The sequence below is a fragment of the Suricata suricatta genome, chromosome 1 (genome assembly GCF_006229205.1).
Source record: "Suricata suricatta isolate VVHF042 chromosome 1, meerkat_22Aug2017_6uvM2_HiC, whole genome shotgun sequence".
Lineage (NCBI taxonomy): Eukaryota > Metazoa > Chordata > Mammalia > Carnivora > Herpestidae > Suricata > Suricata suricatta.
The window spans coordinates 70,286,112-70,306,620 of NC_043700.1; the positions used below are offsets into that span (position 1 = coordinate 70,286,112).

The window sequence follows — 20,509 nt, forward strand, 5'->3', positions numbered from 1 at the left end:
CAATTCCGCTCCTGGGAAAATTTAACCAAGTAACAAAGTACATATGTCCATCAAAAAACAGCTGAAAGAATATCCATAGCACCTTTATTCAGAAGACCTAAAAACTGGAAACAATCAGATGCCCATCAACAGTACAACAAATAATAGTATAGTCATACAGTGTAATACTATATAGCAGTGAAACAGAACTACTATAAAAGACAGAAAAATAGCTCACAGACATAACACTGAGCAAATGAAGACAAACCCACAGAGCATATACTTTTACATGACTCAATTCAAAATAAAACCAGTAAGTTATGATGATTATAGGCAGAACAGTGGTTACCTTGTGGGGTGGGACGGGAGTACTAAGTCATGACCTTGAAGGTGGGACTTCCAGTTTCCACTTCTGCATGTAAGCTTGGAAATCACCACTCCACCCTAACAAGTTGTAACAAGTTACAAGCTGTAAAATCAACAACTCTGCTTGGATTTTTAAGAGTGAGGAAGACTGCTGGAGGTCACTGAAAAGACATGATGACAGCCAGCTGACCCATGAGCTGGAACCAGACTGTTGGAAGCTCCTCACCTGTCCTTGAAATGTGGATTGCGCTTGCCTTTCACGTTCCCAGAGGCTCCTCCAAGGACATATCCGTGAGATGGTGATGTGTTTAAAACACCTGCTTGGTATGCACATGACCACACCCACCTAAGGCCTCTGCATAAACTTTGAAGATTTAGCAGGTGGGAATAGGGATCCATTCATCTTGCTGCCACTCAAGACAAACCTCTCATATCTAAGTTCCCTTTGCTTATTAAAACGGACACCTACCAACCTGGAGTGGCCTGCCTCTTTCTTCAGTCTCTCCAGTCCCTCTGGATATTTGGTGGGAAGGGGAATTCCAGATTACACCAGGGAAGCTTCTGAGACGGATGCGAACCAGCAAAGACATGGCAAAATGCTGCCTCCAAAATTGGAGACGGATAGGTGAATATAGGGAGTCGAGGCCTACCAGAGCGAAAACTCACTAGTAGAAATCATCATGGGAACCCGTGCTGGGGTAGGAAAATCTGAACTGTAATCAACAAATTACTGGAAACTCACTGTGGAAAACTCTGAGAGTTAAAACTGCAGGGGGACCCAGCCATAAGGAAAGCCCCACAATATTGTGAGTTTTACCTCCAAAAGCTGGATGCGGTTACCACAGTAAATACGGGAGAAAAATTCCCTCAGCCTTCCAGTAGGGAAAGGAGATATAATACCATTTTGAAATACACCAGACCTTACTCTGTTCTTCTTAACAAGGCCTATCCTCAGGAGAAACCAGAACCTAACCTGCTTGTGTATAATCAGCCCCTAACGACCTCAAACAGAGAAAGAAATAAATCCAGCACACTCTAGGTATCTTGTCCCACCTGGGCAGGGGAGGGAAAAACTGAGACACATTTATGAAGTTCACTGTCTGGAGACACAGGCTCACTAAAAACCTGAGACCCAATGATACAGTGCTTCCTTTCTTCCATATCCTACCATCACATTGCTCAAGGCTTCTTAATAGCAGTTCCTTTTACATCATGTCTGGCTATCAAGAAAAAAATTGTAAGGCCTACCAAAAGGCAAAAAGCACAATTTGAAGAAACAGAGCAAGCATCACAAGCAGATAAGGATGCTGGAATTATCAGACTGGGTATTTAAAACAACTATGATTAATACACTAAGGGCTATAATGGATGTAGTAGACAGCATGCACGAACAGATGGACAATGTAAGCAGAGATACAGAAATCGTAGGGAAGAACCAAAAAGAAATGCCAGAGATCAGAATCACTGTAATATAAATGAAGAACCAGAAACAGGCTTATTATACTATCTAGTGACCTTGGAATAGGCAAATATTTCCTAGGACACTAAAACCATAAATAATAAATAAGAAACACTTATAACCTGGACTTCATCAAAATTAAAAACTTATCTTCAAAAGAAAACATTAAAAGAATGAAAAGGCAAGCCACAGATTAGAATAGACATAATATATGCATCTGACAAATGCCTAGTATTCAAAATAAGTAAATACACACACACGTATACATTTACATATATGTGTGTGTGTGTGTATATATGTGTGTACATATATATATATATATATATATATATAAATGAATCTTACGATTTAGTAATAAGAAGACCATTAGCTCAAAATACAGCCAAAATTTTAACAGGCACTTCACAAAAGAAAATATATGAAACATCACTAATCATCAAGGAAATGCAATTTAAAACTACAATAATGGTGCCCAGGTGGATTAGTTGGCCTTGATTTTGGCTCAGGTCACGATCCCAGAGTCATGGGATTGAGCCCTGCATCAAGCTCCTCACTTAGTGTGGAGTCTGCTTGGGGTTCTCTCTCTCTCTCTCTCTCTCTCTCTCTCTCTCTCTCTCTCTCTCTCTCTCTCTCTGCCCCTCCTCCTTTTGCTTTCACACACACACGTCTCTCCCTTTCTCTCTCTAAAACAAAAATAAATAACAAAACTACAATAAGATACTACTGAATACCCACTATTATGGGCTCAAGTTTAAAAAGACTGGCAGGTGTTGGTAAAGAGTAGCTGTAATCTGCATACAATGCTGGAGGGAATGTAAAAAAGTACTTCCCTTGAAGAAATGCTTAGCAAATTCTTATAAAAGTAAATACACATTTGACTATATGACTCAGCCACTCTAAACAGTAATCATTCACCACAAAATTAAAACAAACATCCAGGAGAGACTTTTATGAGCATATTCATAGTGGCTTTATTCATAAGAGCCCCAAACTAGAAAAAAAGATCCATCAATGGGTTAATGGATAAACAAATTGTGGTATATACATATAATGGTATATTCCTCAGCAATAAAAAGGAATGAATTCCTGATGTATGCAGTAACTGTTGATTAATCTCAAAACGTTATGCTAAGCCAAAAAAGCCAGACACAAAAGAATAAATACCAAATGATTCCATTTATACAGAACTAGAACATACTAATCTATCATGACAGATCAGCTGTTGCCTTGAGAGAGGGGGAGAATTGATTTCAAAGGGACACAGAAACTTAAGAATGATGGAAACATTCTATATCTTGATTATGATTATGGTTTCCCAAGTTTATACATTCATCAAAACTCATCAGATTGTATATTTAAAATGAGTACATTTTATCATACAAAAATTTTATCTCAATAAACTGTTGATTTTCTTTTTCAAATAAAGGGTAAAAGTCCATCCTATCATGCCTAATGGTAAGGGATCCATTTCTTCTGTTAGCCCTAAATCCACCCAGAGAGTCCAAGCTGGTGGGGGAGGTTTATGGCCTGATCATAGTACTGACTTACAAGGAATGACTAGCTCATAACTCTACAACCTAGTAGCAAATGAAATTTGTCATTTTCTAAAACATGCCTCCTTGGGGCGCTTGGGTGGCTCAGTAGGCTCAGGTCATGATGTCAGGGTTCCTGGGTTCGAGCCCCATGTCGGGCTCTGTGCTGACAGCTCAGAGCTTGGGGCCTGCTTCAGATTCTCTCTCTCTCCCTCTCTCTGCCCCTCCCCTGATCATGCTCTGTTTCTGTCTCAATAAATAAACATTTAAAAAAATGTCTCCATGACAAAAATGTATTAGACCAATGCCCTCTCACTAAAAAAATCCCTGCAGAGTCCTAAGTGTCATTTATGAATATATATTCCCTGTTTAAGCCAGTTTGAAAATCACAAGCACTTGCCTTCTAAGAGGATAACTAAAAAATGGCAGACAATTAAAAAACTCCCTCTGTTTCTCAGATCCAGTGTCCTGCCTTCTAAATCTTTTAAATCAACAACAGGGGCAATAACTATTTAAATCAACAATAGGGGCAAACAACAAATCAGACTTTAGCCAAGTATTGTATATATCTCATTCCTTTGGCTGCCCAGCCACAGCCTGCTTCTGATGTTGGGGAAAGCCTCCACGTGAGAAGGCCAGTGGAAGGCAGAGCCCATGTCTTATTATATAAAAACTCAAAATAACAGATAATGAAGCAAATAGCTGGATCCAGATTATTTGGGTTGAATCCCTGGCTCCTCCACATACTGGCTATGTAACCTTAGGCAAGTTTCTGAAGTTCCTTTTCCTCATTTGTAAGATGATAACAGTACCTACTTCGTAGCACTGTTGTGAGAATAAAATGAAATAAAGTACTTAGTAGAGTGCTTGGCATGTAAGAAGTGCCAGGTAAGTTATCATTTATTTCCCAAGATCTGGTGGCACTGCCATATCATCTAGATTCTGTCAAACCAAAGGCAAATGCCCCAGTCCTGGACTCAGAAACCAGTAATAAAAAGGATGAGGGAAGGCAGGAACTCACTCTGGAGCAGCCATAACTTGCAGCAAGATCAATGCTGGGTCAGCAGTGGCCACAGCACTCCTGGGAGCACCCAGCTCGAGGTACTGGCAGTGCACGCTGCTATGTCTGGTGCCAGGCAATGGCAGCACAGGTACCCTCATCAAAACAGTGCTCGACCATGACTTTGGGCATAGTCCTAGGTATGAAGCCTGGATTCTGATTTTTCAACCTTTCTGACAATGCTGTGAGCTACTCCATATCCTCTCAGTAAATGTCTTTTCCATGTAAGTGAGCTGGAGTTGGTTTCATTGCTTGCAGCGTAAGACCCTGATATCTGACTTGTAGAAGTGAATAAACAGAAAATGGTCTTAGAAATATCTTTATGAATGTTTCTGAGTATCGATGAAAGCTATGAAATAGTCTAGGAAATTTTCAGAATGTTAAAATGCTATGAAACTTGCTTGATAGCTTCATTGTTCCCTAAGCTAATATGACAAGTGTAACTGAAAACCTGATCTTTATTGACTGCTATGGGCCAGGCAGTGTGTGCCAGGTGCATCACTGTAATTATTTCATCTAACCCTCACAGTTGCCCTGGGAGGTAGAGAAGATTTTCCCAATCTTATAGATGAGGTAACTGAGGACTAGGAAACTTAAGGAATTTAAATAATGTATCCTCTTGCATATGGAGCCCACAAGAATATTAAGAGCTAACATTTAATGAGCATGTGTCAGGCATTATTCTATGTTTTTCATAAATTAACTAATTTAGCTCTAATTGTTATATGTGCATTATCTCATTCAACCCCACAACCCTCTAACATAGGTACCATTATTATTCCTGTTTTACAGGTAAGAGAATAGAAAAATTAAGAAGTTTGCTTAATAACATGCAGCTAGCAAGTGATGAACTGGGATTCAAATCTGGCTTTAAGAACTTCATTTTTAACCTGTACATTACACTACCTTTCAAAGGTGACTGAAATACATCACTGGGCCATGCCAACCAATACATGCATTCAGATTTTTATGTGCGTCAAACCTATTGCTTTCTTAATGCTGACAACCTGTACTGATGTTTCCTCTATTTCCATATCATCATGCATAGTTAAAGAGTAGCACTGTCTTCACTTGACCCTCATTTCCAACAACTCAAGAATGAAGCATCAACTTCCAAGTACATCATTAGCCCTGCCTTGCCAACACCAAAGCCCTAGAGACAGCTGTATCCCGGAACTTCCTACTCCTCACTATGGGCAAATGCAGAATTAAGCTAGGATGTCTGTGAATCAGGAGCTTCAGGATACCAAGTCTGTCACTGTAAATGGCATCAACTGCCAGAAAATATGTATATGTTATCAATGATCCTGATGACTCAATGGTTCTCAACCAGGTTGAACTGCACACCCCCTCCCCTAAGTATTTATCAATGTCTGGAGACACCTCTGGTTCTTGTAGCTGGGGATGGTGGGCTACTGGCATCCTGAACGGATAGGACAGGGATGTTGCCAGACATCCTACAATGCACAGGATAATCCCCCACAATAAAAAATCATCCAGCCAAATATGTCACAGTGTCAAGGATGAAAGACTCTATAAATAGCTTGATGCTATCTATAAACTGCTTCTTACACTAGTCTTAATACTTTAATGTCATAGAAATAACTCATTCCAAAGCATGAGACCAACTACATTGGGGTGAGAATTCCTCTCCCCATGTCCTCCTTTGCTGAACACTGTCAACTACATTGGGGTGAGAATTCCTCTCCCCATGTTCTCCTTTGCTGAACACTGTCCATCAGTCCAGCAAAACTTTTTCAACACCATAAGAACTATAACATGGTTCATAAAACTGCTTACTGTCTGACCCCTAACTACTCCTCTAGCTGCTTTTCATACCATTCTCTCCTCTAACTCTCTCCAACTTGGCCAGTTAGGCAACCAAATATCTACTGACTTCATCTTCACCCTCAGGATGTACAAAAACTCTTCTCCCTGTCAATTCAACTTGTAGTCTCTTCTATGGTTACTGAAAACCTAGGCTAAAAGAAAGAAAGCTCCTCATGTAATTTTTTCTGGTACAACTTAATGTTTTTCAAATTCTAAAAATATACCTTGGGGCACCTGGGTGGCTCAGTCGGTTAAGCGTCCGGCTTCGGCTCAGGTCATGATCTCACAGTTCGTGGGTTCGAGCCCCATGTCGGGCTCTGTGCTGACAGCTAGCTCAGAGCCTGGAGCCTGCTTCAGATTCCGTAGCTCCCTCTCTCTCTCTGACCCTCCCTGCTCGCACTGTCTCTGTCTCTCAAAAATAAATAAAAAACATTTAAAAAAACTTTTTTTTTAAATATATACCTTGACATCATCTAAAAAAGGTTTAATAAATGACAGTCAACATTTATAGGTGAACACCCCATGGAAATTAAAGACATAACATAAACAAAAATTGACCCAGACTAAACATCTAACTTTAAAAATAAATTTTTAATGTTTATTATTTTTGAGAGAAAGAAACAGCACAAGTGGGGGAGGGGCAGAGATAGAGGGAGACACAGAATCCAAAGCAGGCTCCAGGCTCTGAGCTGTCAGCACAAAGCCCAACATGGGGCTTGATCCCATGAACCGTGAGATCATGACCTGCACCCAAGTATGATGCTTAACTGACTGAGCCACTCAGGCACCCCAAAAATCTACCTTTTAATAAGGAAAGAGAAGGCATACTAGAAATACATTTCTTGTTGTTATCAATTTATTACCTTATTAATGGTAAAGCCTAATTTCTACAATGCTTAGAAACAAGATAGAAACTTTCTAAAAAAGATGAAAAAGAACTTGTCTTAGCCTCAGGCTTCTGGAAATATATAAGGCACTGTATATTCTAAAACACACACATTTAACATTGTTTTTTATTCCAACTGACCACTGAGCAGGCAAAAATTAAGTGATATAATAGTAAGCTTAAAGCTTTTCCAATTCTTTCTTAAGTCTATCATTTTAAAAAAGTTATTTGAAAATTCATTAAAAATTACTGTGAAATAGTTTCAGTGCTCAGTTCACTGATGCATATATTCAGTGGGTATATTGTTCAATCACGTAGCTATACTTTCTTCTAATTTAAAGGACTAAGTTCTTAATTTCAATCAATTTGAGACAAAAGAGCAATGAAGAAAGTCAACTGTGTGAAAGAAGAGAAAGTAGCCATAAATATTTAACTTTAATTCTTCTAGTTATGGCTTCAGACAATGAAGGTCACAGTGTTTAGTGGGGTAATTATGCATGTCAACAGAGACCATACTTTGTTCCAATACCAAAAAGCACAAATGCCTTCTGTGTTAGATGAAATTATTTACATTTTTGTTTGCCTACAAAGAGAGAAAGCAATTATATTAAAGTCATAATTCAAATAGTCTTTGAAATTTCCTTCGGTATTAGTAAAAATATGACCTTCTTTTAAAAATGGTTAACGTATTTATTATAAAGTGTTAATTCAACATAGTTCAAAAGTATTAGGTGAATAAATCTCCTGCATGAAGTTTCAAGAGAACAAACCAACATTATCAGGAAACATAGACTTAAGAACTAGCTTTACTCCTTTTTATAAGTTTATAAGTTTTCCCAAGTTTCAATTTCCTCCTTATAAAAAGAGATTATTAACCTCACTAATATACAATAAGAATCAAATGTGAAATTACTTTGAAAATGGAAAACATAATTCTAGCACATTGGTTTCTGCTCGGCTCCAACAAGACAACTACTAGAATAGGTCCGTCAACACTAATACGTGCCAGCACAGCTCCCCTTGCTAACTACACTTTTCTAAAACAAACCAATATCAAGACAGAGTTGAAATGGAATCCAAATGCTATTATTTGTTGCCTTCTTTTTTATTTTTTTCTATCTATCTTGAAGACTTCATGGTTTTAAAAGGAATATGACTCTCAAACCTATAGATAACTACTGAATCTGGATGATGAATATATGGGAATTCATTTACTATCTAACCTTTACCTCGTATGTTGTAAGTTTTTCCTAAAAAATGCTTTATTTAGTATCAACACCTAATTTGTCTTATATTTTCAACCAGGTGCTACCTGACCACTGCATTTCAAAGCTTCCCCCAACGTTCTCACCTGCTGTCATTCTCTTTTCTAAATCAAGCCGGCAGCTACCACTGGAACCACACTTCCTCCCACTCTTTCCCCACAGACACTCAGTTCCAGCCACAGAGCCCTCAACACTGTTCCTCAAACACACCAATCTTATTTTTGCCCTTCTTTCCTCTTTCTGGAAAGTTCATACTCCCAGATTTTCATGTGATTCTTCATCACCTCATTCAGGTTTCTGCTGAATCATCTAAGAAGGTTGCCCTTTCCTGACCAACCAATGCAAATTCAGTTTTCATCACTCATTAGCCCTTTGTCCAGCTTTATAGCAGTAAAGACTTTATTATATTATAAAATTACTTATGTGTATGTTTAACATGTCTGTCTCCCTCCCCAATATGTTTACAACATAAAAGCAAACTCCTCTTGACACTCAAAATCCTTCCATGACCTGGACTATCTCTTTTCCATCAATTATGCTTACCCTATTAAATCAAACTTAATTATTCATACTTCCTCATACATGTCTGTTAAATTCCCTTCTCTATGCCTTTGCTCAAGTAGTGACCATCATCACTCAAATCTACCTACACTGTAATACTCAGTTCAAAATGCCACTTGCACTAATGTTCCTGGTGGATACTCCACTGAATTGCCAAAATTCTTTATTTTTACCACTCTAAAGGCATTATTAGTCTACATTTTATTTTAAATTTCCTGTGTTAATCAACATATACCTAGAATGCAGGATCTCTATTTCCTTTTTAGACCTCTGAGTTACTTATGCAAAAGAAAAATGCAAATATTTGCATGTACTTTTTGGATATTAGAAACTGGTATATGTATTAGTGTTACTATATTGAAAAACAGAAAAAGAAGAATTCAGGCAATAATCCTAGAACACACTAGGAAATATCTAACAGAACTATTTCTTTTCTTTTTTGTTGTTAAAAATACATCTTATTTGCTTGTTTTCTCAATATCCTTGCTTCTACCTTTAAATAATTATTTTCCCTATTTAGTTTCTGAAATTTACTCCTATTCTCCACTTTAATTTGGGTTCAAATCACAGCTCTGTTCCTCATTAGCTATATTAGCCTTTTCAGGTCTTTGTTCTCTGTATCTGTAAAATGAGGGAGAAAACCTCAACTGCAAACATTCATTATTCAATGAAATAATAAATATATAAAACACCGTATGGTGTCTGGCACCAAAAGACTCTCAGTGAGTGCTGCCTATAGATACAGAAGCAGCAGTTTAAACACATTTCCAGGTACAAAGTTTAAATATTAAAAACATAAAGAACAAAATCCACCTTCATCTGCTCTAATCAAGACTGGATTAGAGTACAAATCATGCCAAGCTCATGTTTTCTTCTTACTTTTTAACTTAAAAAGAAAAAACCTGATGTCCCTAAAAAAACAAAAAACAAAAAACAAAAACAACCCCCCCACACACACATGTAGAAGAAGAAAGCATTTTTATGGTCACTGATGAGATACATATTTTAGCAGAAACATCATTTAGTTGAGAGTCAGGAAATTACCCTGGATTCTACAATTAACTAGCTGAGTGATTATGAGCAAGGCAATTCACCTTACAGAACCTAAATGAACTTTGTCTCTTCTTGTCCAGGGTTGATAATGCAGCTGGCTCAGTTTAAAGAGCTGGAGTTTTTGCTGTTGGGTTTTTTGTTTTGTTTTGCTTTTAAAGAAATGAAAACTATCACCCATGTCATCATATTCTATTCCTAAGAAACCAATATTCATCTATCATTTATAGTACTGGAGTAAAAATTAATTCATTCATCAAAGTATCAGGGAAGTGTCAAGCTTGAAAATTAGTCTGAATCACTGAAAAGTCTGATACACAGAACATTTAAGAAGTTAACAGCCGTAATACACACAGAGATATATTAAAAGAAAACTTTTTTTTTAAATGTTTATTTTGAGAGTGAGAGAGAAAGATCATGCGGGGCAAAGAAAGAGGGAGAGACAAAACGCCAAGCAGGCTCCATGCTCAGCATGGATCTCACAACCATGAGATCATGACCAAGCCAAAATCAAGAGTTGAACATATTAATGACTGAGCCACCCATGCATCCCACAAGAAAAATTCTTGTAAGCAAATCTGACCCCCAAAAATGTTTTCATCATGGACTTTGAGAAAAAGCAGGTTCAAGTCAGTAACATACTAATAAAGAAGGAATTTTAAATGTTTATTGTTTTGAGAGACAGAGAGAGAGAATATGAATTTGTGAGTGGGGGATGGACAGTGAGAGGAGAGAGAGAATCCCAAGCAGGCTCTGTGCTGTCAGTATGGAGCCTGCTGGCTTCACTGACTGAGCCACTCAGTCACCCTTAAGGGGGAATTTTAAACCTAATATCCCTAAATCCTACTCTGGTGAACTGTAAACTTATATAGTACTTTTAAATTTGGACATAAATTCAGACTATACTCACACACCTGTGGCTAAAAATGCAGGAAACACTTAACATAGATTTTAATGTTAATACACATTGTTTTCAAAATGATTACTTGGCAGTGGTTTCCTTCAGATCATCATCATCCAGGATTAACACTCTATTAAGCAAGAAATTTCTAGTTGAGCATCTATGTGAGTATTCACATAGATGAAATTCACTGTGGTAAACTACAAACACAATACTTTCATTTTTAGGAATCCTTCTATTGGCTGGCCTGCCAATCCTTCCTGTAGTTCACATGCATGTAACCTCCTCTGATCATCTCTCAACAGTACAGATTCTGAGATATGATCATAAAAAATCAAATCCATGAGTTAACATACACTGTACATAATTTCCTGGTTTCTCTGAACTAAATGTAATTAAAACATTGCTTTGACAAATAGTAAACAACCAATCACAAAGAATCTTGAATCCTCCCCCAGATAATACATATTTTGCCCACTGGAACTTATGTTTGTCTAGCTCTAAATCCTACATTAAAGCTTTCACACAGACTCACGGTGTCTTGGCTTGAAGACATAATACAGCTAGCATCATGCACATATACTGATGGCAAATTGGTTCAGAAACACTGTAGACCCCATGTAGTGTTCCAGGCTTGCCAATCCTCTAAGTTGGTCACTATCTCTCTGAAAGTTAAGTATGATTAACAAATAAATGGGGGAAACAATAGTTGTTCTAATTACCTAACTGAATGATACCAAATTGTTCTAACTTTCAATATGTATAATATAAAAGTGCTATTCTGTAAATCATTAAGAAATATAAATGTGAAAAATTTTACTAGTATTAGGTTCTAGTATAATTTCAATATAAAATTAACTTTTTCACATCTCTTTCCTTAATCTAATGAGCTAGTGGTTCACTGAACCATCAAAGTGATTAGAATCGTTTGTAGAAGTTCCAAAAAGAAACAAAAGCAAAAACAAAAAAATCTCACATGGCCTGGTGTCTTATCACTATAGATTTACATTCAGTGAGTTGAAATTTAAGTTCAGAACTCAGGTTTTTGGGTTTTTTTACACTTAGATTAAAATGCCTCAATTAGAAAGTATACAGAAGTATAATGCATCTGTAAAAAAAGTATACAGGAGTAGACAAGCTCAAATATGAACCCATTACTATATTATTTTGACAGAAATCTCACTTCATATTTATATTAAAATCTATAGTTTGGGATGCTCAGTTGGGCTCAGCTGGTTGAGCATATGACTCCTAATTTCAGATCCGGTCATGATCCCAGGGTCATGGGTTTGAGGCCCATGTCGGGCTCTGTGCTGACTGTAGATTCTCTGTCTCTCTCCCTCTGCCCCTCTCTTCCACCCACATGCTCGCTTTAAAAAAAAAAAACACATAAAATTTTTTTTTAAACTCACAACTATATTTTGACCCCAACTTTTACATTCATCTTTATGTAACAAGTATAGTCTAGAATTTTAGATGCCCGAAGGCAAATAATAACTTCCTATTATGAAGAAATTTCTCTCTTCCCACTCCTTTTCTGTGTCTATGTGTGTAAAAGAGTTTATTCAGAATGACCCATGTTTAGACCAGCTGAGTTAATTTGGACAGTCTAAAACTGATTGAGATGGGCTGATTTCAAAATACCACAGAAATACCATCCAATCACCTCGGAATTAGACTGGACTTCTTCTGTGCCTGGTTTAGATGCACCATGAGTTGTAGGATCATTGCTGCAGTCAGACATACCTAAAAGTAAAATGTGTTAAGCATGCATTAAATAACTTAGTTAAAAAAGCTGCATAATCTCACTGATATCCTTATAAATATTCTGTAACATAACTTATTTGCAGTCAGTATGTGCTTTGCAAAATTATCTACCATCACATAAGTATCTGTTGATTATAACAAGTAAACAATTATAAAAACAAAATTTCAGAAAAAGTATTTATACAGAATGTAAAAATATATACCTCAATGATTAAAAAAATAATTTCATAAAACAGTTTCGATATGAAACAAAATTCAAAAGACTAGGGCATCGACTTGATTTGACAGATGAAAAACTCATATACAAAATACTAGTTATTCATGGCCTACACAAAACCAAAGTTTTAGACTAGCACTCAGACCGCTTCTACCTCCCTGGCCAGTGCTCTTTCATATTGATAACACAGACGTGACTAGTCATTCTCTAAGTGAAACACTATACTCTGATTTCATTAAATAAAAAGTTTAATGAGCTACTTCTGCTTCTAACTTATGCAACATTTACAGAGTACCAATTATACATGAAGAACTCTGCTAAGCACTAAGGAGAAAGAAGAGTAAAATCAAATTCATGGTCTACAAGTACTCTGAATCTAATCAAGGAGACAGATAAATAATTACAAGATACCACGTTAGGTATTATAATGCAAAAAAAACCAAAATTTTACTTTTGAAATACACTGGAGGGAACAATTTTACAATTTCAGTTTGTAAACCGAACCCAATACCACATCAAGAAAATAATACAACATGCACAAGTGGGTTTCATTCCAGGAATCCAAAACCAGCTCAATTATGAAATTTATTACTACATACTGTATTCATAAACCTAAGGGAAAATATATAGTTTTCTTAACATATGTTGAGAGATCTTTTGACAAAATGCAACACCCATTCAAAATTCAATATTCAAGGAAAAAGGGATTAAGGGAGACTTTTTTAACATGATTTCCAATCATGACCTTGGGTAACTGAAACTGGAGAAAGTAAAATTGCAGCTAAGGGGAGACTACTGTTTAGTCTCTTGTGTCTCAGTTCCCTACAGTCAAATGTGGTCGATCAGCACATGATCCTCCTCCTGATTTGTTGTCAGAAAATTAATAGCAGCTTCACACTGTCTACATCATTCACTTCAACTTCACCATATCTTATGGGCATTTTATTATCTCACACTACCATAGGAAGAAGGGTCAGTACAGTATAACAAAGTTATTTTGAGAGAAAGAAAAAGACCACATTCACATAACTTTTATTACAGTATAGTGTTATAACTGTTCTGTTTTATTGTTGTTAACCTCTTAATGTGCCTAGTTTATAAATTAAACTTTATCACAGGTATGTATGTGTAGGAAAAATCATAGCATATGAAGGGTTCAGTACAACCCACAGTTTCAGGCATCCACTGGCAGTTTTGGAATGTATCCCCCACAGATAAGGGGAGATTACTATAAAGAATTCTTAAAAACAAAGGTAAAAAACTAAAAAACACAGATTGAAAGCAGGAAAAAGATATGAACAGAAAATTCACATACACACAAAAAGACATTAAAATGGTCCTCCAAAATATAAAAGTGTTCAAATTCACTCATAATTGGAGAAGTGCAAGTTAAAACAACACTGAGATACCATCTCTCACCTACCAGACTGGCAAAAAAATTTTAAATATAACAAAACTTTCTGTTCATGAGGAAGGAAAAACAGCACTCTCAAACACTGCTCATGGGATTATAAACTGGTACAGCCATTCTGAAGGGAACTTTGGTGATGCCTAATATCATCATCACATATGCACTTACTGCTGTACCCATCGATCTCATTTCTAGGACTCCATCCTAGGAATATACCTCCAGCAATACAAAAATACACAGACATTACAATAGTCTTCATAGATGTAAAATATTGGAAATAGCCTAAATGTCTATACATAGGGAAAGTCACTGAATAAACCATGGTACTGCCAACGAATGGATGACTATGCAACTATTAAAACAATGAGGAAGAGCTCTATGACATGGAGTGACTTCCAGGATACACTGTTAATTGAAAAAAGCAAAGTCCAAAAATACTTTTAGATAGGCTCTCTTCATGTAAGAACAAAGGGGATATAAGAAAATACATGTTTCTGTTCATTCGAACAAGAAGAAATACAAGCAGGCTCCAGGCTCTAGACTGTCCGCACAGAACCTGATGTGGGTCTCAAACCCACAAACCGTGATATTATGACCTGAGCCAAAGTCAGAGGCTTAACTTGAGCCACCCAGGCACTCCTATAACACCATTGTTCAATAAGGAACTGTAACTCTTCAGAATTGGTTGATTCTAAGGCTTAAGCAGGAAAAATATAAGATCAGCCTAGAACATTTTCTGGTGTCAGAAAGTAAGAAGTTAAAAAAAGAAAAAAAGATGAGGGCCTGTCTAAAGAACACAGGAGCCAACCTGAAAGAACCCCTAAAGGCCAATGCTAGAACAAATTGAGCAACAAAATAAATTATAATACTGTATCTAGACCCATAGATTAAGATAAATGAATCCATACCAATATACATAGCCAAATAAATAAGCAAATGGGGGTAAAGAGGCAATACTTCCATACAACAGAGTCTCAATTAATAAACATAGGGAAACACAGGGAAACATAATCACCATCCAGCAAAGACCTGTAATAAATGTTGCAGACAAGATCCACTGATAGATGCTAAAATTAGAAGGCAAAAGTATGAGGAGAAAAAGGATTTACATAATTTCCAAGTATCTCCCAAAGGTACTTATGAACTGAAAAGGGAAAGATAGTAAAGGAACTCATGGTTCAAAGTTAAGAAACTCAACAGACTGAACCTAACCAAGTGATCAAGTAATTACTAGTAAGATATAACATCATTATCCCCTTGAAACACTGCATTGAGAACACATCATTTTTGTGATATTTTTGCCAAAAATGCATAAGCTCAGGCCTATCATGAGAAAACACTAGACTAACACAAACTAAGGGATGCTCTACAAAATTACTTATCAATAACGCTTTAAAAAGTGTCATATATCTTAGATAGGATCCTGGAACAGAAAAATCTAAGATAGCTGAAAATTTAGTGAAATTCTAATAAGATCTGTAGTTTAGTTAAGAATATGAAACCAATGTTAGTTTCCTATTCTCGATAATCATAGTTATGTAAGATGCTAGCATTCAGGGAAGTGGGATGAAGAATCTGAGGAAACTATACTATTTTGCAAGTCTAAAATTAGATAAAAATTAAAGTTTTTAAAAAACAAATAAATTCTGAACAAAGGTAGAAGAATTACCTTAGATAAGAAAAGAAAAGTTTTTCCACTGAGGGAAGAATGAAAGGAGGAAGGAAATCCTGGAGATAACAAAGAGTGGAATAGAAAACAGAAGAAAGTTAAGGCCATTCACTTTCGCTGTCTTTTACTTTCTTATGAAATAGGAGTTATCATCTGCTCCTCTGTATTAATCATAGCATCAAGTAGGAAAACATATCATTATCAACCAGCTCAAGAAAAGGCCAAATAACCCTGCACATACAGGGAAACAGGAAATCAAATTTCTGAGAATTAAAGAGATAGGTACTAAATTTGTGTTTTCTGATATTCTTTAAATGCTCTGACCTACTTCACATTTATTTCTTAGAAGTTTGCTCCTAAGTTTGGTAACTAATATACATGGAGAACAAAAAGTTTACAAAGTTAATGTCTTATAGTTTGTACTGTTTAACATACACTTTTTTTAATCTTTACATATATATTCAGGTATCTTTAAAAACTGTTTTCAAAATAGCATGATGAATTACTATTCCCAAACTACCATTAATGCTCAAGTCTCTTCAGCAAATTTATGCTGCAGGCCAAAAATGCTTCAAGTCATCTCTGAGGCTCTAATTCTACAAATCAGCCAGCGGTATTCATTAACTAACGAGTGTAAGAACAAATGACCTATAGAGTGAATCATTAATTAGCACTGGAAAAAGTGCTTAAATAAGATCACCTGAAGTTTATAATGTGCCCAACTGTTTGGGGTTGGTTTTTATTTTATTATTAAAATCATATTTTAATCTCTATAAACGGAATAAACTAGAGCCTATCCACGGTGAAATTATGTAGGAACTTTAACCAGAATTCAATCGGGAAGAATTCTATACCCTAAAACACTTCATTGCACTTAGGTTCTTCCTGGGACCCAAGCAAGAAAGAGAGGCCAGAAGGTACCCGATTTGCCAGGATCCTGGAAGAGGAAACAAAACAGTCCATGGATGCCAGCAAAGAAGAAAACTACACTTACAGTCTCCATGATGCCGATGAGTTAAAGCCAGAAGTCAGAAGTCTAACATTAAAGGATGTATTTATGAGATAAGTATTGTTGAACAGAAACCATGAGTTTTTCAAATTAAGGTACTCACATACCACACAGATTCTGAAATGGTATGCTCAAGCCACAGGGAGGCAGATATAAACAGGATAAACACGGCACATCATAGTGGAGTAAAAATTTATACTTTTTGTTAAAATATTTAATATATTATGGGATCTAAAGCAAAATCAACTTGAATAAAACAATACACATAAGTCTTCTAAGAAATTTATTAAGTTTTTGTAATAAAATATGTATCTCCAAAGAAACATCTGGAGGGGAAAAAAAGAAAAAAAGAAACATCTGAAGAGGGATACTTCTTTCTAGGGGTACTTTAGTAAATAAGTTGGAGAAATACTATAAACAATTATAATATATGGGACCAAAAAGTTCTGACTGGTGAGACAAGGACAATGCTAAGGAGGTAAATACAGAAAACTGAAGGCAAAAAGTATCAAAACTTGGGCTTGCTTTAATCTAAATTTGCTTAGTTTCTTTAGACTATTGTATCGCTGATATTCCAGAGACTGGTTACCAGGCTACATATTAAGGGAAATTACTCTATTTCTTTCATTCTTGATGGAATTTATTAGACTATGCCTAGCTTTTCTCACTCATGAATAAACAGAAAGAGAATGATACGACTTGTTTTAATTTTGTAATTTAATATGAATTTTCAAGTTGAACTAACTTATTTACAATACAAAAAAACTTAGTTAAGGGGTGCCTGGGTGGCTCAGTTGATTAAGTGTCCAACTTCAGCTCAGGTCATGATCTCAGGGTTCGTGGTTCATTGAGCTCTGTGCTGACAGCTCAGAGCCTTGAGTTTGCTTTGGCTTCTGTGTCTCCCTCCCCACCTCATGCTCTCTGTCTCTCAAGAAAAAATAAACATTTAAAAAAACTTTTTTAACTTAGTTAAAATATATAGTGATTATATTAAGTAACTACATGTATTCAGCATTGAAAAATAACATCTAAAATACAGAAGCTTTCTCCTTTAATCAAAACAATTTAAACTAATTTTCTTTTTTATGATAGTAGTATTCTTAACATAAGGAAAATCCTTTTTCCTACTATCTAATGCAAATGATATTGAACTGAAAATGGTTTACAACACATTATGTTCAAAGTACAATTACATTCTCTCTCATAAGTAGAATAAATAAAAGGAAATAAGATAATAAAGAATCATTTAAACTATGCTGCTGTCTTATGTCAACAACGACCTCATACCTGTAAAAGCCATACACTTACAAGTCCTTTTAGTGATAAGTTAAAATTACATTGCACATCAGTCTAGACAATTCAAAAATAGAAAGCTTTGACAAAATATAGCTAATTCTCAATTATATGTAATAATGGGAAACAATTTAAAAATCAATATTCAGGGGTGACTGGCTGGCTCAGCATGCAACTCGATCTTGGGGTTATGAGCTTGAGCCCCATATGCTGGGTGTATAGATTACTAACAAAAAACTTAAAAAATAATAATAATAAATAAAAATCAATATTCAACTATTCCCATCTCCACCATCATTACTAACTTTCAACCAAGTAATAAAATTAACTGGAGAAGTCTTATTTTTCCCATTTAGATTGTGTTTCAGAGAAACTAATGAGAAGTAAAATGATAAGAGTCTCAAAACTACTCTCTGAAAAGAAAACTAGCTATAAATGAACTCTAAATTATTCAGTGTACTATGGCCTCATTCTTCCTACACAACTAGTTGTGTTCCAGAACATTAGCAGTGAGGCCAACCAAGAACCAAAACACCGGAGAGTTACTTTCATTGTTAATAAATTCCCAAACTATATAAACCCCTCAATATTTTTTCAATGGAAAAAGCTCAGAATAATGTAAGAATACAGCTTAAACACAGATACAGATAGTAACATATAGAAATACTTATAGGTATGCTTATTTACATGAGTTGGTGTATATTGCTTAGAAGCAACTGCAGCCAGAACGAACACACGTGGCGCCCAGATACTGGTTTCTAATACCATTCCCCAATAAAGGGAACCAGCACTCCTTGGAGAAATGGCTGATTCTAGGACTGGGGCAGGAAATACACAAGATGAGCCTGAACATCTTGCAGTGATAGAAAATAAAGATGTGCTTAAAAAAATCCTCAGAACAAACCAAACAAAAACAAAATCCTCACAATGATAGGGCTACGTCAAGGAATATAAAAACCAACTAAAAGAGCTCCCAATAGTCAAAGCTGGAGCAATCTGAGCAACAAAAGAAATAAAGTAGTACTGGATTATAACTCAAAGTATAAAATAAATGTCCACAGTGAATAGTCATATAAATAAATGACTGAATAAATTAATAAATGAGGACAAGGAGACAAATTTCCCTTGCAGAAGAATTCCAAAAACTTTATGTACATACTCCATGTTAAGAAGGAGGAACGTAACTCTCTACTTCTTAAGCATGTACTTCATATAATGACTTTTTTCTAAAAAGTACAATATGCAAAGGTGGGGAGAGGCAAACCTACTAAACCCCATCTTAGCTGACTAAGTCAACAACAACCACTGACAGTATTTACTCTTTATATGATGGGAATGTCACTTTTATCCCTGTGGGTCTTCCTCCCAAAAACATATTACCCAGTCTAATCCTAAGAACAGCATCAGACAAATCTCAATTGGGGGACAGTCTACAAAATACTTGACCAGTAACTCAAAACTACCAACTTGAATCAAAATCAAGGAGTCTGAGAACCAGTCAAAACCAAGAGGACACAGGACAACTAAATGTAATGTAGTATTCTGGAAGAGAAAAAGGACATTAGGAGAAAGCTGAGGCAATTTGAACAAACATTAGTACATATGAATATTGGCTTATGAACTGTGACAAAGGTACCACACTGATGCAGTATGTTAATAATAGGGGAAGCTGGGCGTGGGGTATTCAGGAATCTCTACACTATCTGCAATAATGCTATAAATCTAAAATTGTTCAAAAATAAGAGTTTATTATAAAATAATCTAAGAATACTGTGCTATACTTTATAATTCATTTTTAATAATATAAGCTTATATTATTAAAACTTGTTTTCATACACTTAATAAACAGTGTAACTGTCAATTTAACTACTATGTTAAAAATATTCATATTCAAAATTCTATATTATAAATAAAACTTCATGAACTGAAATCTTTAATACCATATACTTGGAAATTCAATCAATATTTAGGTATGAGGTACTGAGCTAGATGATAGGGATTTAAGAATAAGCCAAAAAAGAAAATAAAATTTGGCCCCTATCTTCATGGAGTTTGGAGGCAGTAGAAGACAACAACAACCATATAATCACACACAAAATGTAAATGGTAATTGTGGTAAAAGTATGATCTGGGTGGTTAGAATACCTAATCTGGGAGGTTAGAGTATTCCCTAAGGAAACAAAACTTCTGTTGAAGTGTTACAGATAGTTAGGAGCTAATAAGTGAAGTGAAAAGTGGAAGTGTAATCTAGACA

The 20,509-nt window shown here is 35.8% G+C and overlaps 1 protein-coding gene across 6 annotated transcripts in view; it reads right to left on the bottom strand.

The window, feature by feature from the left end:
* Positions 1 to 20,509, bottom strand: part of ARFIP1 (ADP ribosylation factor interacting protein 1) — a 117,744-nt gene that overhangs the window by 90,450 nt on the left and 6,785 nt on the right. For 3 of the 6 annotated variants that reach the window (XM_029939995.1, XM_029940019.1, XM_029939990.1), the window contains exon 2: positions 12,556 to 12,635. The exons of 2 other annotated variants lie outside the window; for them this stretch is intronic. In XM_029939995.1, coding sequence (XP_029795855.1) covers positions 12,556 to 12,633 — 78 coding nt within the window. In that variant the 5' untranslated portion in view covers positions 12,634 to 12,635. Of the gene's footprint in view, positions 1 to 12,555; positions 12,636 to 20,509 lie in introns of those variants that run through there. One more of the 6 variants, XM_029940016.1, reaches the window with a different exon arrangement.